Source organism: Hevea brasiliensis, chromosome 15 (assembly GCF_030052815.1).
Source record: "Hevea brasiliensis isolate MT/VB/25A 57/8 chromosome 15, ASM3005281v1, whole genome shotgun sequence".
In the NCBI taxonomy this organism is placed as follows: Eukaryota; Viridiplantae; Streptophyta; class Magnoliopsida; order Malpighiales; family Euphorbiaceae; genus Hevea; species Hevea brasiliensis.
In genome coordinates, this window is record NC_079507.1 from 56,962,945 (window position 1) to 56,986,684 (window position 23,740).

The 23,740-nt window shown below is 33.3% G+C and overlaps 2 protein-coding genes across 3 annotated transcripts; one reads left to right on the forward strand and one right to left on the reverse strand.

The window, feature by feature from the left end:
* The first annotated feature begins 289 nt into the window (after positions 1-289).
* LOC110668905 (uncharacterized) lies at positions 290-23,505 on the forward strand. 2 transcript variants are annotated; one of them, XM_058136108.1, is made up of 7 exons: positions 290-559; positions 704-750; positions 1,763-1,910; positions 2,019-2,196; positions 3,045-3,174; positions 22,805-22,969; positions 23,067-23,505. In XM_058136108.1, the coding sequence occupies exons 1-7, from the start codon at positions 328-330 to the stop codon at positions 23,223-23,225; spliced, it is 1,059 nt and encodes a 352-aa protein (XP_057992091.1). In that variant the 5' UTR covers positions 290-327; the 3' UTR covers positions 23,226-23,505. The 2 variants fall into 2 exon arrangements, with proteins under 2 accessions (XP_057992091.1, XP_021685990.2); XM_021830298.2 differs by lacking the exons at positions 290-559; positions 704-750; positions 1,763-1,910; positions 2,019-2,196; positions 3,045-3,174 and adding exons at positions 19,421-19,760; positions 19,905-19,951; positions 20,965-21,112; positions 21,221-21,398; positions 22,242-22,371.
* On the reverse strand, positions 3,413-15,323 carry LOC131169203 (uncharacterized). Its single transcript, XM_058136109.1, has 9 exons — positions 14,958-15,323; positions 14,673-14,735; positions 14,505-14,544; positions 13,452-13,516; positions 13,144-13,260; positions 12,439-12,567; positions 11,463-11,534; positions 7,761-7,814; positions 3,413-4,315 (listed from the first exon to the last, which is right to left on the reverse strand). Exons 1-9 carry the CDS (start codon positions 15,306-15,308, stop codon positions 3,929-3,931), a joined length of 1,278 nt encoding a protein of 425 aa, XP_057992092.1. The 5' UTR covers positions 15,309-15,323; the 3' UTR covers positions 3,413-3,928.
* Positions 23,506-23,740: the final 235 nt, after the last annotated feature.

Here is a 23,740-nt window from a genome sequence, read left to right on the forward strand (position 1 = left end):
GACAAAAGAAATTTTTATAAAAGTTAATAAACTATTACAATTAAATTATGCAATAAAAAAGTTTGGGACATTACTAATGTGCCCTTGTAAAATTTTGAAATTTGGTTTTATGGGGTCAAAAGTGCCCGGCCCGATTGAGATTCCAGGCTTTCCACCGAAATGACAAGAAGCACAGTTCTCCAAGTGGATTGGGACGATGAGAATGGGCTACAGTTATAATAAAGCCCAAGATCCATCCTCTCTCTGCTGCAATCCCTCTTCATTTCTTTCACCACAGCGAAGAGTTTTGGAAAACCTCGCTGTCTGTGAGCTGAGCTCAACGTGGAAATGGCTGAAGAAAAACAAGTAAGCCAGAAAGTGGAAAGAGAAACGAAATCAGAAAATGAAAATGACGAAGCAACAGAGGAAGAAGAGCTTAAAGAGAAATGGAGCGATACAAAAAGAATGAAGCCATGGGAGCAGCACGCAGCCGTCATAAGCTTGCCTCGCTTTGATTACAAAGCACCGTCTGCTTTACTTCAGCGCTCTCACTCTGGCTTCCTTGTCACCTGCTCCATCAGTGCGTTCTCTTTCCTTATTATTTACTCTTCTCTAGCTTACGGGGATTGATTTCTTGATTCTCTTGACTGGTGATCATGCATTTCTTGTTCAAGTTGAAATTTGTGTTCTAAATTTTTTCTCTTTTCTGTTGTTATCTTATCAGAGAGGGAAAAAAGTGCGACCAAAGAAGTAATATCCATCCTTGAAAAGGTCTATCTCACTTTTCTTGCTGCTAGGATTTGAACTTTTCCTTCTAATGATTGTGAATTTGTGATGATATTGTGTTTCACTTTTTGTATGATGATGCATACATGTTTGGTTTAGGAGGTATCCAATTTTAAGACCAGGGTTCAAGCTATTTATCCAATGCCTTCATAGAAGAGTACGTGATGATCATTAGGTTATTCATATGGATTTGGCCTTATTTATATTTGCTTTTATGTTTCATCAGGTTAAAGGTTTTTTTGCACTTTTCTCCTTTTATTAGGACTTACAGGTATCTATGCATGTATACTTCCATTTCAAGAATTTTTAGACTTGGTTATTATACTAGTTTCTAATTTACTGTTTGCATAGGATGTTGATACCTCTCAATTCTTGTTTGATGATTTGAGTAGTTATTCCAATGCACTGTGTTTATTGAAAAGTTATCAGAAACTTTTCAAGTTTGAAATCAACTTGTTTGATAGTGGTGTCACTGGTACATTTCCAAGAGACTTTGTCTGGTTTCACTTCTTTGGTAGATGAAGAGGTGACTTAATAGTGGCCTTTAACTTATCTAGGTTTTCTTCTAGAAGGCAATCCTCACTCGTTAGCATTTTGCCATCTCATGGTTGGGAAGGCTTCTGAGTATTAGATTTTGGAAGGTTGCTGATAACTTTAATGAACTTCAAGAATCTTTCTGTTTTCTGCTTTCTCATTTCAAAACTGTTTGAAAAGGTATCTTTATCATTTTATTAGAGCTGTGAGTCAACATTTTTTTCCACATAATTTGGCATTTGGACTCTCTTCATCGGAAAAGATGTTGATACATTTTTAGCTTGATTAGAGGGGGGGAGGCCTCCCTGGGCATTTTGCTTGACAAATTAGGTGAGGACTTGAGTACACCTTCAATATGTTCTCTTGGAGTTTCATCTATGATATAACTCGCACTGAGAGAGTCATATATTAGAAATATATTTTGCTGTCAATACTAATAGTTTGATTTTGAATTCTTTTGTAGTATATTGGGTCCTATAACTGTGCAACCTCTGAATGTTTGGAAAGCTCCAATGCAAGCCAAAGCACTAAGAGAAGGAAAACACAGATTGATGAAATAGTTAGAACAAGTGCTGAAGGCATGAAAAGCAAGAGCGTTAGTGAGGACACAGGTAATAGTTTTCTGACCAAGCAAATGTGAACTGTGACTATGAATTAAATCTTTGTAAAGTATTGCATTTTTCTCATTTTGTGATAATGCGAGTATTTCCTAATGATAGATGGGCTTTCAAAAGAGATGGATGCAATAGAAGAAAAAAGTTCTGTTCTTTCCCTGGTCAAGTTGACAAGGAGTGGTTTGCTTCTCCTGACCTTTGCCGGAGAAAATTCTCCTGACACTGTAGATATAGTATCAAATATTTTTCAGTGTCTGGAATCTGGGAGTCTAAGGTCACCTCTGTAAGTTTTCAGTATGATTGTTTGTTATTAATTTATTATCTTGTCTTACTGAATACCATGGTACTATGTAGATATCTAATGATGTGAACCTGTTACTTCTTTTTGTTTTTTGTGTGCATACTTTTCTTCAGTTGGTAACAGTTAAACAATATTATCAATGCTCTGGTTTTCTGCTTTCTTTAGCTTGTACTTTTGGCATTCATCTACCAATATAGCAAACTCATCTCTTCCAGAGATGTTACTATATATCATCCAATCATTCAGATTTTCTTTTGTTTCCCTTAAGAAGTCTTATGTATTGAGATGACCTGTTAGCTTGTTTATCATGTCATGAACCATTTTTCTATTTTTGTACATTGCATTTGATCGCATGTCATGAGATACTAACATCTTCTATCTTATATAATTGGTTATGACTGTATACTTGAGTAACACTTTGAAATCATATTTAATTAAACAAAGCTTAAGAAAATTCTATGCTAAATTGGCATTTTTAGAGACTAAAGAATTTTCCTTGTACTCTTAGGATTAGTAATCCCACTTTAAAATCAGCGTGAAATGAAAAGAAAAGAAAATAAATTCCTAGATGAAAAAAAAAAACCTCCTGGATAATAGTAAAATACTAGTTTCTTAGATAGGAAAACGCCAAGAAAAATGTAAATGATCGAAGTTATGAATTTCATAACAACTTTTTAAATTTCTTGTTCCTAGATTATATCAATATAGAAGTCACTAATTGTCAGAGATTTGCTGATGTGTTGTGGTTTCACAATTAAGACTCTGGTGCATGTATTGTCCTTTTATCACATTTATAAGATCTAAATTGAATGGGCAATTCATTGGTGCAGATGGTGTCATCGCATTTTCCCAATCCAATCTACATGTCCTTTGGATGAGAAGGAACTGCGAACAGTCGTATCAAAGCTTGTTCTTCAATTCATGAATGACAAACAAAACAAACTTTCACATCCTATAAAGGTACAAGTTTTATTTTGTAATTACTGCAGTGCTACGTGCATCATATCTGTACTTGCAATTAAGAAATCAGTATGTCTTATAAAATTAATTGAACTTTTTAATTAGTAATCATACATAATTTGCAGATTAGATTGATGAAACTATGAAGCAGTGGTGTCTTTGGGAGTCGGAAGGAAGCCTTACTTACCTGTTAATAAATGTCACTTTCCTCTGCTATATTTTCTCTTAATATCCATGGTACTGCAACAATATATAATTCTCTTTAATTGCACTGCCAAACTCGTCTCCCAATATAAGCTCTTCATTACAGCACTCAATCAGACCATTACACATCAACCTGGATTTTTTCTAATACATTGTTATAAGTTTCAAGAATTCCAACTTCTTTACAACTGCAGGCGGGAAAAATATACAAAATATGCCACAGATAGCCAGATGAACATCAAAAAGAAAGAGTGTTGCAGATCTTGTGCAAGGAACAATCTTCTTTGAATTCCCGCTCTCCCTACCCAACACACCCCACACCACCCCACCCCCTCCTCCTTCTCTCCCTCTCCTTCTCCCTGCAATTCCAGCTCTTGAATCCAAAAACAACAGCATTTCAATTCGAGGCGTTAAAGCTATCCCTGCATTTCATCATTAAGAACCTTTTATTAAATAGCAAAGCATGTGTCCAAACATAACGTTAGAATTGTATCTTTTTTCAATCCTTCATGATGCTACTCCTTTCGTATCCATACATGCTCACAATTGTTTACCCATTTGCCCTGCAGTATAAACCAAAGCCATTTTCAAAGATCCCTAAGGCAAGGGTGGAAATTGAAATGAAATTAATGTTCCAAAGAGGCAAAAGAATTCTTACCCCTCTTCCTCTACCTTGCCCTATCCCTTTTCCTCTGCTTGTAGGCCCCGTACCCCTACCATAACCATATCCTCTCCAATTTGACTGTCCTTTCCTTCTTTCCTGGATATGCCCTCTTTCTTGCTTTCTTTGTCCTTTCCCTTCCTTTTCAACTTGTCCTCTATCTTCCCATCTACCTTTTCCCAGTCCCGCTCCTCTCCCTTGAACTCTACCTCTTCCTTGGGATGTACGTTGCCCCATTACAGCTAAGCCATTCCGCACTTGGTTATTGTTCTCTTTCTGCCCACCCACACACACACAGAGATTAAGCGATTAGCTATAATTGCTTATCTTAAAAAAAAAAGTGATTAGCTAAAATTGATACAAGTTATGATAAATTAAAAAAAAAATGTTAATTGACTGAGAACTATAGATTCAGTTCAAATACAACTCTCTTGGTCCACCTTAAACCTAGGAAGTCAATGTAAGTGACTCATGCATCAACATTGTTCAGAAGAATGTTCTTTTTTACATCTAGACAACACTTAATGGTCTACCAAAGGATATGAGGAAGCAGGTCCATAGATAGCATGGCAGGTAAAGTAAAGCCTATGGCACTAGGTCAATGGACTGGTAGTGTCATGTGTTAGCCTTGCGAGTGCTGGGTTACGTAGCAGAGTTTCTCAGACCCAAACCTGCAGAACAAGAAGAAAGAGAAGGGAAGAAGAACAAGGGAAGAAGTAGAATAAAGGAAGAATATCAAGAAAGAAAGGAAGAGGGAGGGAGAGAGAAAGAAGTACAGAGAAAGCAAAATAGAGAGAGAAGTATTTATGTATTATTGAATTCTTGACTAATTTCTCAGTTACAGTGCTATTCCTATTTATACCATATATTCTCCAATACATTCTCATATCTACTATTCTAGTTTTTAGTCATAACATTACCCACTTCTTGAGATCATTCTTGTCCTCAAGAATGAGTGAAGGAACCTAACAAAAACAATATTCCGCATACTAAAAATCCTAGCACAATTTGGCCAGCTCTAATGTGAATGTGCTTGCTAAGATTGCACTACCCCAACTTCTTCAGCAAGTGATATGAAAACAATGGATCTCACAAATGTCAGTAAGTCATTGAGAGACTGAAACCTCTCTTGGAAAATGAGGTCAGGAGTTGAATTTGCCAGTAACTCATCCACCATTTCCGATCCAAACAACTCCTTTACTCCCTTGCACCTCATCAAAATAGCATTGAGGAATTTCAATGAACCCGCAAGCAAGATTGAACATACTGAGTCCTCTGAGAGGAATGCCAAAAGTGTACTGCAGCACCCCTGATAAAGAAGAGTGATCCCAAACTTGTCATCTAATAAAAGAAGCTAAAGTAACACTTTTCCAAGCTGAAATAACAAGTTTCCAAATTCCATGTTATCTTTTAAAATGATTTCCTCATTGTACATGAAGTCAAGCACAATCTTGAATGCTTCTGGTGAGACAAAACTTAAGGAGACCTTTGAGGACTTATTCCCACTTATTCCATTTGTAAACATCTCCCTTGCTCTCTTTTTCAAGTCAGAGTCAACAACATTTACTGCCATATTAATTCCAGCATACAAATCCATCACGGTTACACCAACAGCTACAAAATTGCAAGAATGGAACAGAAATTGAAATTTCTTCCTTTGTCTCCTCTAAATTTCAAATTTATTCTCCTTAAGTATCATATGACTAGAACTTTCTGCAAAATAGGAAATTAGTTTCTTTCTTTATCTTCTTGATATCTCCCATTCATCTTTCATGAGAATTATGGGATCACAAAAATAGAACTCACAATCATGGTTAACAATGAAAGAATCCTCTTTGCAAAGACTACATAAACTCAACCCAAATATACTACTACCAAAATCCTAATAATCTTTTTCACAGTTTTCTTCCTCATAAAATTTCAGGTCTTCTACTTTCATCAAAACATTCTTAATAATAAGAACATCCTTTTTGCTTCCAGAAATTTTGATAAATCTGTGGCCAATAAAAATACCTTCAGTGCTAAAGACTTCAACATTCTGAGCAGTATTGTTGATATTCCCAGACTCAATCAAAGATACCAAATTGCTTGAAGGGTCACACTGAACCATATTACTTGAATTTACATGATCAACTTTTGAATTGTTCCTTAGCTCCAAATCTTGCTCCAATTCTTGAAGTGTTCTTAGATCATTCTCAAAATTCTGATGTCCTTCCATGCATTTGTCTCCACCACCATGAAAAACTACCTTTTCATCAAGAGAGACAATCTCCTCCCTAACCTCGTTATCCTCAGTCCTTCTCAATTCCCCGCCATTACTCCAAGAAATCTCAGTTCCATGAGTTTCAGTTTCTACATCTTGGATTGATAATCCCAATTCACCAATATTACTCCGTGAATCTTTATATATATGGATGCTAGTTTTAAAAGTTTGAATCGACTCCAACATCTTACCCGTTTGCTCTAGAACCAACCTATTAAATCTTTCCATTTTCTAAATCCCCTCCAATAACTCGCCTTGATTTTTCTTCAAATGTTCAAATATACCCAGAAGAATCTCTTGTTGTAAAGGTTGTATTTCCATTGTCTAATGGCAGAAGGGCTATGGTATGGGGTACAATAGAAACAGAAGGGAAATGTTCATTTCCAAGAAAATTAGGTAAAAGAGTTGAAAAACGTAAGGATCAAAAACTCAGAATCGGATTGGAAACAGACCTGAAACAGAGTAAAGATTCAAGAAAGAAACCCTAATTTCAGGGTTCTTGGGAAAAGAGAGAAAAGAGGAAGAAGACATTGCAAAGTATTAGAGAAGGAAGAAAGAAATATAGAGAGATAGAAATCTAGATTTCAAGAAAGAAAGAAAGAAAGGAAAGAAGAAGAAAAGAATTTCAAGAAAAAGGAAGAAGAAGAAAGAAGAAGAAAGAATGAGACAGAGGAAAGGAAGAAGGAAACAAAAGAAGAATGAATGGAAGAGAGACTTTAGTGAGAGAGTTTCAAGAAGGATAGGAGGAGGAGGAGGAGGAGGAGGAGGAGGAGGAGAAGAAGAAGAAACCTGGAATTTGAACTTGTTTGTGACTCCAACAATTTTATTTGAAAGCAAAGCCCATCCTCGAACATAGCTCTGATACCAATTTGTTACATAGCAGAGTTTCTCAGACCCAAACCTGCAGAATAAGAAGAAAGAGAAGGGAAGAAGAACAAAGGAAGAAGTAGAATAGAGGAAGAATATCAAGAAAGAAGGGAAGAGGGAGGGAGAGAGAAAGAAGTATAAAGAGCGAAATAGAGAGAGAAGTATTTGTGTATTATTGAATTCTTGACTAATTTCTCAGTTACAATTTTATTCCTATTTATACCATATATTCTCCTACACATTCTCATATCTCCCATTCTAGTTATTAGTCATAACATGCTGAAAGAAAGTGCCACAAGAGGCATGCTTCCAATTCATGATAAGGCTGCCCAAAACTTAGTCTGTTGAAGTAATCAATAAACTGGATTAAGCTTTGATCAACATCTCAAGAATTAGAGCAGTTTTTTCCCCTTCGATATCAGGAAATCCTCAAGCCTCAAAGCAAAAACCAGCAGCTGAGTAGGAACAAATTCCCAAGAGGGAGGACTTCCTGAGTATCTGGCACCAATCATTCATAGGTCCATGAACTTCATACGTAAAGCTTTCCATTCCATCAAAGAAAATAGGAAACCTCATGACAGCAGAACTTACCAAGTGATTGAAGATATGATTGCCAGTGATAGTTTTCCAAGATACACTTGGTTCCTGCACATGCAACAAATAATTTGAGTTAACACTCATTTCAGATCAACATATGAAGCCAACTATCACTAACCACTTCCATCACTTCACATAAAGGAAATTGAAGGCCTTTCCCTTCAATATGATCCAGATTAATGTTTCTAAAAGACACAGAATTCTTAATACAGATGCAAAAGGATTTGATTAATTTCACTTATCATCCCTGAACTTAGCCCTAATGCACATCAAAGTCCATAACTTCAAGTTGTAGATTAAAAACCACTAGACTTCGATTAGTAACCATGAAGTCGTTCCAACCGATTTCCAGCTATTTCTCCAGCAAAACACCAATATGGACATAAGCATATTTTACAATAATTTTTTTTTTTTCGCTTGCTTAGCTTTTCTCTCCCCTCTCTTTACTCTCTCACCCCCCACCTCTCTCTTAGTTGCAATTTAAGATTTATGATGGTACCCTAGTGTCCAAGAGTTTCAAGCTAAGAAAAATTCAAATAGAGCCTATGCATTGCAACTTCAGCAGTGCAGGAATGAAGAACATGTTAAATTGGATAGAGTAATAGTGCCTTAGTATAATTAATTTTGGCAATTTAAGATTTATGATAGTACCCTGGTGTCCAAGAGTTTCAAGCTAAGAAAAATTCATATAGAGCCTATGCATTGCAACATCAGCAGTGCAGGAATGAAGAACATGTTAAATTGGATAGAGTAATAGTGCCTTATTATAATCAATTTTGGCACTTGATCTTATCATTCAAAACAAGGAGCACATTAAGGAGGATAACATCCACAATAACATAATAGGGTGATGAGGTGGAGGAGGATATCATCCACAACAATAAAGCATGGTGATTAGAATGGAGAAGTGTGATTATTCCACAGGATCATAAAATCCCCATAAGGCTAAGACAATAACTAGACAAAACTATGTTCTATGGACATGAGTATTGGGAAAGAATCAGCATAACCACAACATGATCATATGAAAATGTCAAGATAGATAAGAGGACAAGATTGCAAGGATTGCAAGGTCATTCCAGGAGAGGCTTTAATAAGTCAACATTGGTTAGTGGTCTTGTATGTCAAGTTTAGGAACAATTCAAGTAAGGTCAGAAGAAATAGTATAGCTCGAACAAAGTGGTGGGAGTTCAAAGGAGTAAAGCAAGTGAAGTTCAAAAATGAGCTTCTCGAGTCCGAAGCATGGAAGCTGGACATGGAGGCCAATGATATATGGATACAGATGGCATCAAAGATTAAAAAAGTAGCTAGAAAAGTACTTGGAGAGTTTAAAAGACATGGACCACCCTCAAAAGAGAGATTGTGGTAGAATGAGAAAGTACAAAAGGCAATAAAGAGAAAAAGGGAATGGTATAAGAAATTACCTAAATGTGATAATAATGAGGCATATGAACAGTACAAGATAGCAAAGAAAGAAGCAAAAAAGGCAGTTAGTCAAGCAAGAGCACAAACTTTTGAAAAGTTATATGAGAAACTTAGAACTAAAGAATAGGAGAAATATATTTATAAAATAGCAAGGAGGAGAGAAAGGAAATGTCAAGATCTCAATCAAGTTAGATGCATTAAGGATAAAGAAGGAAAAGTATTGGTGAAAGATGAGGACATTAAAGAAAGATGATGAAATTATTTTAATGATCTCTTTAATAATAGTCAAAATGGTAATAGCGTGAATATAGACTATAGAACAATAGACAAGAATGTGAATTATACTAGAAGGATTAAATCTTTAGAAATAAAAGAAGCACTTAAGAGAATGAAAGTGGGTAAAACCTGTGAACCCGATGGAATACCAATTGAAATGTGGAAGTGTTTGGGAGATATGGGAGTGGCATGGTTAATTAAATTATTTAATAAGATTCTAAACTCAAAGAAAATGTCTGATGAATGGAGAATGAGTATTTTAGTACCTATTTTTAAAAATAAGAGACACATACAGAGTTGCTCAAATTATAGGGGAATTAAACTCATGAGCCATACAATGAAGTTGTGGGAGAGAGTTGTGGAGCATCGACTACGTCATGATACTTCTATCTCTCTCAATCAATTTGGTTTCATGCCCAGTCGTTCAACTATGGAAGCGATCTTTCTCGTTAGAAGCTTGATGGAGAAATATAGAGATGTGAAGAAAGATCTACACATGGTTTTTATTGATTTGGAGAAGGCTTATGATAATGTTCCAAGAGATGTCTTATGGAATGTGTTAGAACAAAAGAGGCTATCTATTAGGTACATACAAGTGTTGAAAGATATGTATGAAGGAGCAACTACTATTGTGCGCAAAGTGGGAGGGGACATAAGAGATTTTCTGATATCAATTGGATTACACCAAGGATCAGATATAAGCCCTTACCTTTTTACATTAGTTTTAGATGAATTGACGAAACATATACAAGAGAGTATTCATTGGTGCATGATGTTTGCGGATGATATTGTTCTGATAGATGAGACGCGAAAAGGAGTCAATAAAAAGCTAGAGCTTTGAAGAAGTACTCTAGAGTCAAAGGGCTTTAAGTTAAGTAGAACGAAGACAGAATACATGCATTGCAAGTTCAGTGAAGGCCAAATTGGTGATAGGGAAGGAGTTGGTTTGGATGGAGTGGTACTATCCCAAAGTAATCACTTTAAATATCTCAGCTCAATCCTTCAAGTAGATGGGGGATATGAGGAGGATGTTAGTCATAGGATTAAAGCCAGATGGTTGAAGTGAAAACGTGCCACCGGAGTTTTATGTGATCACAAGATTCCCAATAAGTTGAAAGGAAAGCCAATTGAAAATAAGTTGAGATAAGGAAGATTGAGGTGGTTTGGTCATGTGAAGCATAGACATACGGATGCTCCAGTTAGACAAGTAGAGCACATTAGGTTAAAGAATAGAAAGAAAAAAAGGGGTAGACCTAAATTGACTTGGAGGAGAATAGTACAACATGACCTAGAAGCATTACACATTTCAGAGGATTTAACCCAAAATCGTTTAGAGTGGAGAAAACGAATCCATATAACCGACCCCAAATTTTTTGGATAAAGGCTTAGTTGAGTTGAGTTGAGTTATAGATAAGAGGACAAGATAAGAAACAAGCAATAATCCTAGAAACTAGAAAGGTGACACCTGTTCAGGATAAAATTAGAAAGGGTCAAGGGATAAGATTTGATTATGCCGAACATAACCTATGGACATACCAAAATTAAAGTCAAGTAGTACAAAATGAAGAAAAGGAAAGATAAAAAGTACGACGTGGACCAACATAGTGAAAATGGTCTAATTTCACAGGGTCTTCCAAAAATTTTGGCTTAAAAAGATCCATCCAGACAATTTAATTCGTTTGGCACTAAAATTTAGTTGAGCACAAGTCCATCATTAAGCATAATCTTCAAGACCTCACAGAAGATATGGAGGCAGTTGTCTCTAAGGAAGTTTTATCACTCCTTTCACCTACTTACTGAGGAATATCCTGTACAATTTACTGATGTTCCATTTTCCTTTCATTTACCAATTTATCAGATCAATTAGAAATCACAAGACCCAATATAAAATTGGAAAATTAAAAATCTATTGTTATTGTTACACTCTAATGGAAGTCAAGATTTTCAATTAAAAATAAAATATATAAACAAACTATAAAAATAAAACCAACTTACCAAATTCAAACAATTAAATTTTTTCAATATTTGTTGAGGCTTCTGAACATAACCCCTGGATCTTTTATCAGCCTGCATTTAAAACAAAACAGTAGTAGAAGGATCAACCACCATAATTTCCAAAAATCAAGAGCAAGTAGCAGTTCAAGTGATTAGTTGCACAGAAAAAGCAGAATGAGCAACATTTTCACCAACCTATGTCCTACCTTCCAACTTTAAATAAAAATAGATCCATTAATTGAAATAAGGGCCTTCAAAATTGATAAGTTGGTCAACCCAAAGGTAACTGAGGCAAGCCGTTGGACAGTAACAACAAGATCTTGAAAGAAAAGATTCCAAATCTAATGTTTGAAATTACCTCAACAGCCAACTATGAAGGGGATTTCCTACTTGTTAGCCTTAATGTTTGAAGTCATCTAACTAGTCAACTAACAATGGAGAGGATTCCTTCCTATTATCCATTATGTAAAGTTTTCTCAACTAAATTACCCATGCCAAAGCAACTTTTCAAAACTAGAAAAACCTTCAATAGGTGATAAAAGAATTAAGAAAAAGGGGGGCTAACCACAATTGACTGCTAACTGTATCACAATCAAATGAATTCATTGTTTGCTTTTATTCAGGAAAGAAAAAGGATGAGGTGGTCAAAGATCTATATCAGAGAGTTCCGGAATACTGCATGTAGGAGCTTATATTTAATGGCTATAATATTTATGGCATGTGAACCAAACACTCCTAGGATAAGCTAGACTAGTTAAATATTAATAGCAATATTCCAAAACTTTTAAAAGAACCACTAGTTATCCAAATAAGTAAACAACCAAAACAACCCAGCCAGCAGTAAAACAGTCTAAAGATAGTGAATGCAGACTGTGGACTCAGTTTATGTATGATATCTGTTTTTATATAAATTTCAAAGCATTCCGTAGAAAGGAAACAAATGAATGAATTGATGTTGAAAATTTTCAAGTCCCACCTGTCGTATAGGCTCTGGCACACGATACTGGCAAGTCATTTTAACAATTTCAATTGCAGTATCAAGTGATATACGGTGACCAATCGAAATAAATATAGGTTTCACAGAACCCTCAGTTGACCTCATTGCCTGTTAAAGAAACCAAAAAGATGATGATAATAATAATAATAATAATAATAATAAGGTTAATTTGAAGCACATTGTTGTGAAGCAATCTTTTCAAGAAGAGAAAATCATTGCATACAAAAACAGATGCTTCCTTCACATTTATAAACTCTATTTAAATTTTAATACCATATATGTGGCAATCACATATGCTTAGAGCCAAGCTAGATGCTGCAGTGCAAATTTTCATATGGATAGTGTGACTAGAAAGCAACTAGAATCCATAATCAATTGAAAAGAACTTCTCAGGTTAGTGGCTCCGGTATAGTGACAATTTAAAGACATAATTGCCATAAGGGTACATACTACATAGACAAGAAGCAAATGTAAGAATTACATACAAATGGTCAATCCCAGAAAGAGTTGATGTATCTAGGATTGAAGTACTGATCTAGGAAGCTTTTAATTTCCCTAAAAATGATATAGCAGTTCAATAGTAAAAGAAATCTCACTCTCTCTCCGTCTCATTATGTGATTTATCAAGAGACTTGAAATTTTTGCTTAAAACAGAAATAAAACATATGTTAAAGTATATCTTACCGCTCCATATATGAGCCCAGAGCGTCCTTTCAAAATAATAAAATTTTCACCACTTTTTACTTTGGCTTGAAGACATTTTTTCACTCCAGAAACAGTAAGCCCATCTACGGCACGCAGCTAAAACGTATTGAAATTGCAAATTTGTCATGATTAAGCCTTAAAAATGAAAAGCAAAATCAGGGAATAAGTCGTGAGATAAAAATGGCAGTTGAAATTTTTTGATTCCCAGATCAGCAGAGAATGCAATATAAAACTTAAGAACTTGGCTTTTTACTTGAAGAAAAGTGACTACTATAATCAGAACTCACTTTCTTTCCAATCCCAATAGTAGGAAGATTGGCCAGAACGCCTAGATGACAAGCCATGCCAAAGCCTACAAAATAAAGTTTTATGGTTTATAGATATTATCCAACAGAGAAAAGTATAGGTAAGAACTTTAAACAAAGCAGTATATGTAGGTTCAGCGGACATCCTGGAATATTTTTGATGCAGACAACATATATAAACACAGGCAGACATAATTACATATACACATACAGTGTATTCATAAATATAGATAAAATAAAAGCATTAAGATCAATAAAAATATTATTTATTTTAAAACAACTTTTTTTTTTACTTTTCCATGCAACATGGTATGAATCACAGGGATAATAATCTTCTTCCTCTTTTCCTTTGTTTTTATTTATTTATTTTTTTTTATTTTCAGGTATAACAAAAAGATTGTTTCTCTTTTCTTTACAAGGTGCCAATAAAAAAAAAAAAAAAAAGAAACTATAACTTCTTATGGTGCAATTTACAATTGTTCTCAACAATTTATTAGTTTTTGAAATCATAGCATGATTTTCTTAGTTTCAATATCATCAAATACACCTCTCTCAATGCCAGTACTGATGTATTAAAGTTAGTTAGTAGCTGTGGTGAATTGAACTTAGAAAATGTGAAGAGTTATTGGTAGATAACTGCGCAAAATCTGGGAGAGGGGGGGTGTAAAAGAGGATTTGACTCAACAGTAAATCTGCCAATGCACCAATAGCTGTTTCATATCAACCACAGCTTCAGTGATGCCTTGAATTGTATATGGATTATTCTTCTACCAACAAAAGTAGGAGAAGGAAAGTCAAAACTTCCAAGTCCTTTATATGCATATGTTTGTATATATAATCCCGCGAATGAACAAGTAAATAACTCATATATAGTTATTGCATATCTGATAAAAAGCCTGACTAAAATACAAAATTTATAAATGAATACCAACTGGGGTTAGCTCAGTTAAAATATTCAAGTTCATACATATATATATATATGATGCACAATAAGAAATTGAATATTTCATGGAGATTTAAGGAAAAGACACTTGCCTCGAGTATGAAGTATCCCATTGCCATCAACCATTACTAACTGTTGAACCAAATAAAGGGTCTCCAATTAGATGAAATGTTTCAGATTCTCAAATATATGGCATGGTGATTAAAAAAAGCAAGTAGCAGGGGACATCAAGGAGGAGAAAATGGTACTGTAATGAATACCTGAGGGTAGTAAGGATTGTTATTATTTCTCATCTTTTCAAGAAGCTGTAGAAGTACTGGAGCCTGAATTAGGAGAAAAGCAGCAAATGCATCAGAGACTGGGTTACTATCGCCACTTTGAAAAAATATACAATTAAATTGAACATCAGATAGCAAGTTGCATAAACCATTGAATTATATGCAATTCACGATATAAATAGAGTAAAACATGTCCAAATAAAACCAAAGCGGCTCTCTCCATGCGGATAGAATCAAAAATAGTTACAAAGAATAGAAATTAGGAACCTCTCTGAATGCAAGGAAGTCAGCAATATAAGGAACATCAAGCCTGACATGAGCAGACTCTTGGTACACCACTTTGCTAGTGCGAAAATCCAAAACAACGAGTGTCCCGCATGCAATTGATTGGTCTTCCTTTAAGCAACTCACATCAACACCACCAATATACTTCAAGACCGCTTGATCATCTTCTTTACCGGTGGATGTGCTTCCAGGTATGGGTAGCTTCCATGGGAAATCATCCTCAGTGATTAACCTCTCCTTGAGCGAATTCTGAATCCTGCAAAATGACCCATGTGGGTAGTGATAGGGAATTGGATTCAACATTGCAACAAATAAAAGCGAGTCCAACATCATGATCCAATTTTTTCTTTAAAGAATTGATTGAGGAAATGCTATAATTCCATAGTTACATACTCTTCCCACTGCAAAATGTCTGATGTTGAGGTCGACGTTGACGCTGATGATGACGATGATGCTTCTCCTCCTCCACCGTACATTTTTTCATAAAAATTAGTTTATACACTATTTGCTCAGTTGCTGTGAAATTGCAATTTCTGCTTTTCAGTGATCTTCACAAGCAACAAGAACAGGCAATACACAGTACTCACTACCCATTTAACGCAAAACTATCATCTCCTCCTAATTTCCGATTTCTTGCTAATGAAGTTGGAATGTCACTTTTCAAGGACAAAAGAAAAGGGCAAATAGAAAGTATTTTCCTTCTTATTTTTTCCCGGAAACTCCAGGGACCCATAAGTATACCGAGTAAACGCAGCACACCGAATTAGAGCGGCCAGCATAAATGGTGTGTGCATTTAAATTTCCGAGATTAATGAGGGGTCATAATATTTAAGTTTTAGTTTTTTAATGTGTTTCATGAATTTTTTTTATTACTTAGCAAAATTTTAAAATATAGTTCAGTAATTTTTTATTTTATTTAAGTCAATAAAAAATAATTTATTAAATTTTAAAATATAAGTTGATTACATTTTTATTTAATTGAATGAATAAATAAATAAATATTAATGTTTTTAATTTTTATTAAAAATTGATTTTCAGAAGTTAAATATGATAATTTATTAAATAGAATGCCGCTATGTAAATTTGAATTAATACAAAAATAAAATAAATATAAAGATTTATATTAAATGTATTTTATTAAATATATACATTCACCGCACTCCCAATCTAAAAAAAAAAAAAAATGCTTAACTACGTCATAGTATTCTACAAGCTCTATAACCCATCTGCACGATGTTGGGGATTTTATTATTTTTTTTTATTTAATATATTAACATAGTTAATATATGAAAAGTATTTATAATGAAAAACTTATTAAATTTATTGTGTAATAAATAAATTATTGTCATATAAATAAAATTATTATTTATTAATAATTATTAAAATTATTTAGTGTATTCAATTGAAATAAAATTTTAATTTATTTACTATATTTCATATTGGTTATGTGTATATTATGTACTTTAAGACCAATTAATATTAATAATATAATATTTATTATTTATTATTATTATATATTAGATAAAAAAATAATCTGATAATAAGAAATATTTGATTGTAGAGTCTTGCTTCTTTGATAATATTGGTTAAAAAGGTAAATTATTTAATTTTTTTTAAAAGAAAAGCCTAATTTTAATAATAATAGATTTAGTTTATAAAATAATGTATATTAAAGTGAAATTCATTTTATCATAAAATAAAATGATCTTAAATTAAATTTCAAAAAAATAATATTAATTAATACAAATTTCAGTAAATAGAGATCTCGTTCTCGAGGAACTGTGGCTCCTATAGTGTATGATCACTCTATACTCTATGGATAAATTTATAAAATTTATTTTTTTAATAAAATTATTTATTTCATTTTAAATGAAAATAAAAATTTCCTCTATTTTTGGCTTGATTTAGTTGTAGGGTTAAAGAGAAGCATACTATTTCATGCATTTGCTGTTTTTTTAACCTTTTTGTTGTCAATTTGGATGGGAAAAATACATAAGTTATAAACAACATTTATTACAAGCGCCTTAACTATTCAACTTTTTAAAATAGTCAGTTAAATTCTTAATTTTTTAAAAAAATAATTTAAAACTTAATAAGTCCTTTTTTAGATGAACTTAAATAGAAATGAACATTTAAACCTTTAAAAAATAGTTTGATAGTAATTTAAGTTCCTTAAAGAAATAAAATTAATATTAAAACTTTAATGATTAAGTTTATGAATAAATTATTTTAATTTATATTGCTAATAAATAAATAAATAAAGTAATTTCATGAAATTTATAAAATAAATAAAATATTATTAAAAATTTTATGAATATTTAATTTTAAATTACTAAATAAATAATTTAAGTGGGTATTTGAATTTTTTTTAATAGAAATCCCATTTCATTTAAATAAACGAAGAGCGTATAAGACTAAAAAGCTAACTAATGCATGCTCAAACTTCTAAACATATTGATTTTCAGCTATTTTAATATACTAAATGTTAAAGAAAAAAAAAAGGGAAAACCAAATTAACAACCAAAGAGCCATCTAAAACTATATGGGAATGCAGATTGAAACCACCTGTGAGTCCCGAAGGGTGAGGCATGTAGAATCTTTTGTTAATCTCTGGGTAGGTCGGATCAACCTTTTGTGATGTCAAAGAAATGTCGGTTATCATGGAGGTAGATTGGAGGTCGATTAGATTGGTTCAAAGCACCACCCAATCTGACATTCGCTTTCTTCCTAAGCGAAGAAAAAAGAAGAAATAACAATACAGAGCACAAAACCCTCACTAAAAAGAATAAAACCCAAATGAAAATTAAAGAAATACAAAGGAAAAGGAGAAAAAGGAAGAAGAAGGTGAAAGGTGCTGTACAAAGAGAAGGAAATGGATGTGAGATCGAAGGAGGAGAAAGAAAGGGAGGGAGGGAGGGAGGGGTTGTCACCAAGGGAACAATCCCTCTCTAAAGCCATTTTATGTTGAGAGAGTTTTTAGAGAAAGTCTAGAGAGAAGAAAAAAAAATAGTTGTAAGTGACTGTTTGAATTAAATTTGTGATTTAGTTGATAATTGACATACATCAAAATAGACGAGACGAATTAATGTATTTAGTAAAGTTATTCAAACTATAGATCATCTATCAACTGTAATTTGTATCAGTTTTATTTTTAAAATTATTTTTTATTAGTTAGTGGCTGGTTTACTTTTATTTTTTATATTTAGACTATATATATTATCCTTTTAAAATTTACTAATTACAAAATTTTGGTGTCTTTAAGTATTTTTTATATCAACAAATTATTTAAAAGCATAGTAATAATAAATAAATATAAAATTATTAAAAAATAATAATTATATATATTCAAATAATAAAATAAATAATATGATATATACTCTTATTATTCACTTTACATATTAATAGTAACAATTAAATATAATTTTGTCAAACGCTTATGATTTGTCTGGTATTACTATTAGAGCTGCTGTTGAAAAAAATATATTTTTTTAAATATATAAATTAAAGAGTATTAAAAATTATTTAAAATTAAATTTAATAAATTTTAATTATAAAAATACTAAAATAATAAAATAATATTTTTAAACAAAATTCTTAACATATAAAATTATATATTTTTTATTCCTAAAAATAATTTTAGCCTTTCAACATCAATACCAAACAAACACAATATATCAACTATTATTAAATACTAACTATTAATAACAGATATTAATTATCAGTTATCCAATAATCAAACCAAATACACCCTAAATCGTTCTGACACAGGATGGATTCTGCAATGCAATTGTAGGAAGAAACAACCAATTTGGTGGGACGTGCGACGCAACTACGAATGGCCGATATGCATAAAAGACTCATGGGTCTTTTTTCTTTGGTCAGTGGACTCAAAATCTCTCCAATAACCAGATTCAGACTCGTAAAATGGTCCAACTCCAATGTTTTGGAGAAATGCTACTACTCCAAGCTGCCTAAGACTTCTAGAAAATAATAAACCTTACATGCTCGACAAATGGATCAAAAATGGTGAGTGGTCCAATCCCTGTTTGCAATTGATGGCGAAAATCTAAACCAAGTAAAAATATCATCGGAGAGAAACCCATCTGGATTAAGCCAAATGAAAGTAATGATTATATGATGAAAACGAGCTATCCTCAATGACAGATGCAAAAATTCAACTAAAAAAATTCAATTGATTTATAAAAATAATATATATTTATAAGTTGACAAAAGAAATTTTTATAAAAGTTAATAAACTATTGCAATTAAATTATACAATAAAAGAGTTTGGGACATTACTAATGTGCCATTGTAAAATTTTGAAATTTGGTTTTATGGGGTCAAAAGTTCCCGGCCCGATTGAGATTCCAGGCTTTCCACCGAAATGACAAGAAGCACAGTTTCTCCAAGTGGATTGGGACGATGAGAATGGGCTACAGTTATAATAAAGCCCAAGATCCATCCTCTCTCTGCTGCAATCCCTCTTCCTTTCTTTCACCACAGCGAAGGGTTTTGGAAAACCTCTCTGACTGTGAGCTGAGCTCAACGTGGAAATGGCTGAAGAAAAACAAGTAAGCCAGAAAGTGGAAAGAGAAACGAAATCAGAAAATGAAAATGAAGAAGCAACAGAGGAAGAAGAGCTTGAAGAGAAACGGAGCGATACAAAAAGAATGAAGCCATGGGAGCAGCACGCAGCAGTCATAAGCTTACCTCGCTTTGATTACAAAGCACCGTCTGCTTTACTTCAGCGCTCTCACTCTGGCTTCCTTGTCACCTGCTCCATCAGTGCGTTCTCTTTCCTTATTATTTACTCTTCTCTAGCTTACGGGGATTGATTTATTGATTCTCTTGACTGGTGATCATGCATTTCTTGTTCAAGTTGAAATTTGTGTTCTAAATTTTTTCTCTTTTCTGTTGTTATCTTATCAGAGAGGGAAAAAAGTGCGACCAAAGAAGTAATATCCATCCTTGAAAAGGTCTATCTCACTTTTCTTGCTGCTAGGATTTGAACTTTTCCTTCCAATGATTGTGAATTTGTGATGATATTGTGTTTCACTTTTTGTATGATGATGCATACATGTTTGATTTGGGGGGTATCCAATTTTAAGACCAGGGTTCAAGCTATTTATCCAATGCCTTCATAGAAGAGTACGTGATGATCATTAGGTTATTCATATGGATTTGGCCTTATTTATATTTGCTTTTATGTTTCATGAGGTTAAAGGTTTTTTTGCACTTTTCTCCTTTTATTAGGACTTACAGGTATCTATGCATGTATACTTCCATTTCAAGAATTTTTAGACTTGGTTATTATACTAGTTTCTAATTTACAGTTTGCATAGGATGTTGATACCTCACAATTCTTGTTTGATGATTTGAGTAGTTATTCCAATGCACTGTGTTTATTGAAAAGTTATCAGAAACTTTTCAAGTTTGAAATCAACTTGTTTGATAGTGGTGTCACTGGTACATTTCCATGAGACTGTGTCTGGTTTCACTTCTTTGGTAGGATGAAGAGGTGACTTAATAGTGGCCTTTAACTTATCTAGGTTTTCTTCTAGAAGGCAATCCTCACTCGTTAGCATTTTGCCATCTCATGGTTGGGAAGGCTTCTGAGTATTAGATTTTGGAAGGTTGCTGATAACTTTAATGAACTTCAAGAATCTTTCTATTTTCTGCTTTCTCATTTCAAAACTCTTTGAAAAGGTATCTTTATCATTTTATTAGAGCTGTGAGTCAACATTTTTTTCCACATAATTTGGCATTTGGACTCCCTTGATCGGAAAAGATGTTGATACATTTTTAGCTTGATTAGAGGGGGGGAGGCCTCCCTGGGCATTTTGCTTGACAAATTAGGTGAGGACTTGAGTACACCTTCAATATGTTCTCTTGGAGTTTCATCTATGATATAACTCACACTGAGAGAGTCATATATTAGAAATATATTTTGCTGTCAATACTAGTAGTTTGATTTTCAATTCTTTTGTAGTATATTGGGTCCTATAACTGTGCAACCTCTGAATGTTTGGAAAGCTCCAATGCAAGCCAAACCACTAAGAGAAGGAAAACACAGATTGATGAAATAGTTAGAACAAGTGCTGAAGGCATGAAAAGCAAGAGCGTTAGTGAGGACACAGGTAATAGTTTTCTTACCAAGCAAATGTGAACTGTGACTATGAATTAAATCTTTGTAAAGTATTGCATTTTTCTCATTTTGTGATAATGCGAGTATTTCCTAATGATAGATGGGCTTTCAAAAGAGATGGATGCAATAGAAGAAAAAAGTTCTGTTCTTTCCCTGGTCAAGTTGACAAGGAGTGGTTTGCTTCTCCTGACCTTTGCAGGAGAAAATTCTCCTGACACTGTAGATATAGTATCAAATATTTTTCAGTGTCTGGAATCTGGGAGTCTAAGGTCACCTCTGTAAGTTTTCAGTATGATTGTTTGTTATTAATTTATTATCTTGTCTTACTGAATACCATGGTACTATGTAGATATCTAATGATGTGAACCTGTTACTTCTTTTTGTTTTTTGTGTGCATGCTTTTCTTCAGTTGGTAACAGTTAAACAATATTATCAATGCTCTGGTTTTCTGCTTTCTTTAGCTTGTACTTTTGGCAGTCATCTACCAATATAGCAAACTCATCTCTTCCAGAGATGTTACTATATATCATCCAATCATTCAGATTTTCTTTTGTTTCCCTTAAGAAGTCTTATGTATTGAGATGACTTGTTAGCTTGTTTATAATGTCATGAACCATTTTTCTATATTTGTGCATTGCATTTGATCGCATGTCATGAGATACTAACACCTTCTATCTTATATAATAGGTTATGACTGTATACTTGAGTAACACTTTGAAAATCATATTTAATTAAACAAAGCTTAAGAAAATTCTATGCTAAATTGGCATTTTTAGAGACTAAAGATTTTTCCTTGTACTCTTAGGATTAGTAATCCCACTTTAAAATCAGCGTGAAATGAAAAGAAAAGAAAATAAATTCCTAGATAAAAAAAAAACCTCCTGGATAATAGTAAAATACTAGTTTCTTAGATAGGAAAACGCCAAGAAAAATGTAAATGATCAAAGTTATGAATTTCATAACTTTTTAAATTTCTTGTTCCTAGATTATATCATATAGAAGTCACTAATTGTCAGAGATTTGCTGATGTGTTGTGGTTTCACAATTAAGACTCTGGTGCATGTATTGTCCTTTTATCACATTTATAAGATCTAAATTGAATGGGCAATTCATTGCTGCAGATGGTGTCATCGCATTTTCCCAATCCAATCTACATGTCCTTTGGATGAGAAGGAACTGCGAACAGTCGTATCAAAGCTTGTTCTTCAATTCATGAATGACAAAAAAAACAAACTTTCACATCCTATAAAGGTACAAGTTTTATTTTGTAATTACTGCAGACTGATAAGCAGTGCTACGTGCATCATATCTGTACTTGCAATTAAGAAATCAGTATGTCTTATAAAATTAATTGAACTTTTCAAAACCATGCATTCCAATTTGCTCTGCACAAGTCCAAGGCTGTCTTTGTTCATTTTGATTGAAATGAACTTGACAATACAAGAGTACCAGTGACATTTTTTTAATTTGCTCATAAGGCAGCTCTTTTTTTCTGAGGAGGAGAAAGGATGGGCATAAAAAGCTTTACTAACACTATATCCATCATTTTACTGACTTCTACATTTGAATATCATGAACTATATACTGATGTCAAATGAAAAAAGAAACTGGAACTTACTCCAATAGCTAGTATTGCTTGGCTGCGACTGTATGCATTTACTGTAGTTAATTCTTTGATCTGTAGTTTGCAGTTGGTTATAACAGAAGAGGTATTGAAGAGATGCAAGTGAAGTTTATGAAGGATTCTAATAAGTGTTCTTTGTTGGACCGAAACAAATGCTTTGAAATTGTGGCTTCTGCGGTTAAAGAAGCGGTATCAGATTCATCTGTTGACCTTAAGTCTCCAGAGGCAAGAATTTTCTCACCAATTACCAGATGTCAGAAAATATATATTTGTTTTGCCCGTCTTATTTCTACTATGTTCTGACTAATCAAAAATCTGTCAGCTTTCCATTCTTGTTGAGTTGCTGCCTCTTTCGGGAGTGCCCAACGGATCATTAGTTGCTGCTGTCTCTGTTCTTCATCAAAACCTCGTCAGTGTAAAGCCACGACTGTGCATTAAGCCCCTCGTTTCTGATGGCCAAGTGAAGAACGGACAGAGTTAGAAGTTAGTTTTTTGTTGCAGAAGAATTGAAGGCAATCATGAATAGTGGTCTTCTCAATTTCATGTCATTCATGCCTCGAGAGTGGGTAGTGAAAAAATGCATCAATCAATCTAATTTACCCTCTCTTCCCCAGTCCCCACCTTAAACGCAAGCACAATTCATTCTTTGTGCCGGATCATTTGTTATCCTTCTTTGCTTTTTTTTCTTTTCATTTTGTTGTAGAAAGAAGATGGACTAGTCCTCCAAACTCAGAAGTTAAAATTTCATTTTGGAATTGCTAGTTATAGTTTTAACATCTATATTCTGAAATTCGGTATTATTGATAATTAAGCTTAAACATTAAATATTTTTCAGGAAAAAAATAGTATATTTTAGTGCAGAGGAATGAAATTTGGGCTTTGTAAAGTGTTCATTTTATGAGATTTTAAATGAAAATTAAAGAAGGAAAAAAAAAAAAGCTTCAATATTTTATAGGCTTTCTTAATTTCACTAAAAATGTAATTTCTTTACAAATT

Excerpts from the sequence above, each read along its gene's own strand:
- LOC110668905 (XM_058136108.1), top strand. The coding sequence starts at position 328 with ATGGCTGAAGAAAAACAAGTAAGCCAGAAAGTGGAAAGAGAAACGAAA. Across the intron at positions 751-1,762 it reads TAATATCCATCCTTGAAAAG|TATATTGGGTCCTATAACTG; the intron begins GTCTATCTCACT and ends ATTCTTTTGTAG. Across the intron at positions 1,911-2,018 it reads GAGCGTTAGTGAGGACACAG|ATGGGCTTTCAAAAGAGATG; the intron begins GTAATAGTTTTC and ends TCCTAATGATAG.
- LOC131169203 (XM_058136109.1), bottom strand. The coding sequence starts at position 15,308 with ATGATGTTGGACTCGCTTTTATTTGTTGCAATGTTGAATCCAATTCCC. Across the intron at positions 14,736-14,957 it reads ACTTCCTTGCATTCAGAGAG|GCTCCAGTACTTCTACAGCT; the intron begins GTTCCTAATTTC and ends CTCCTAATTCAG. Across the intron at positions 13,517-14,504 it reads TGGGATACTTCATACTCGAG|GCTTTGGCATGGCTTGTCAT; the intron begins GCAAGTGTCTTT and ends TTTATTTTGTAG.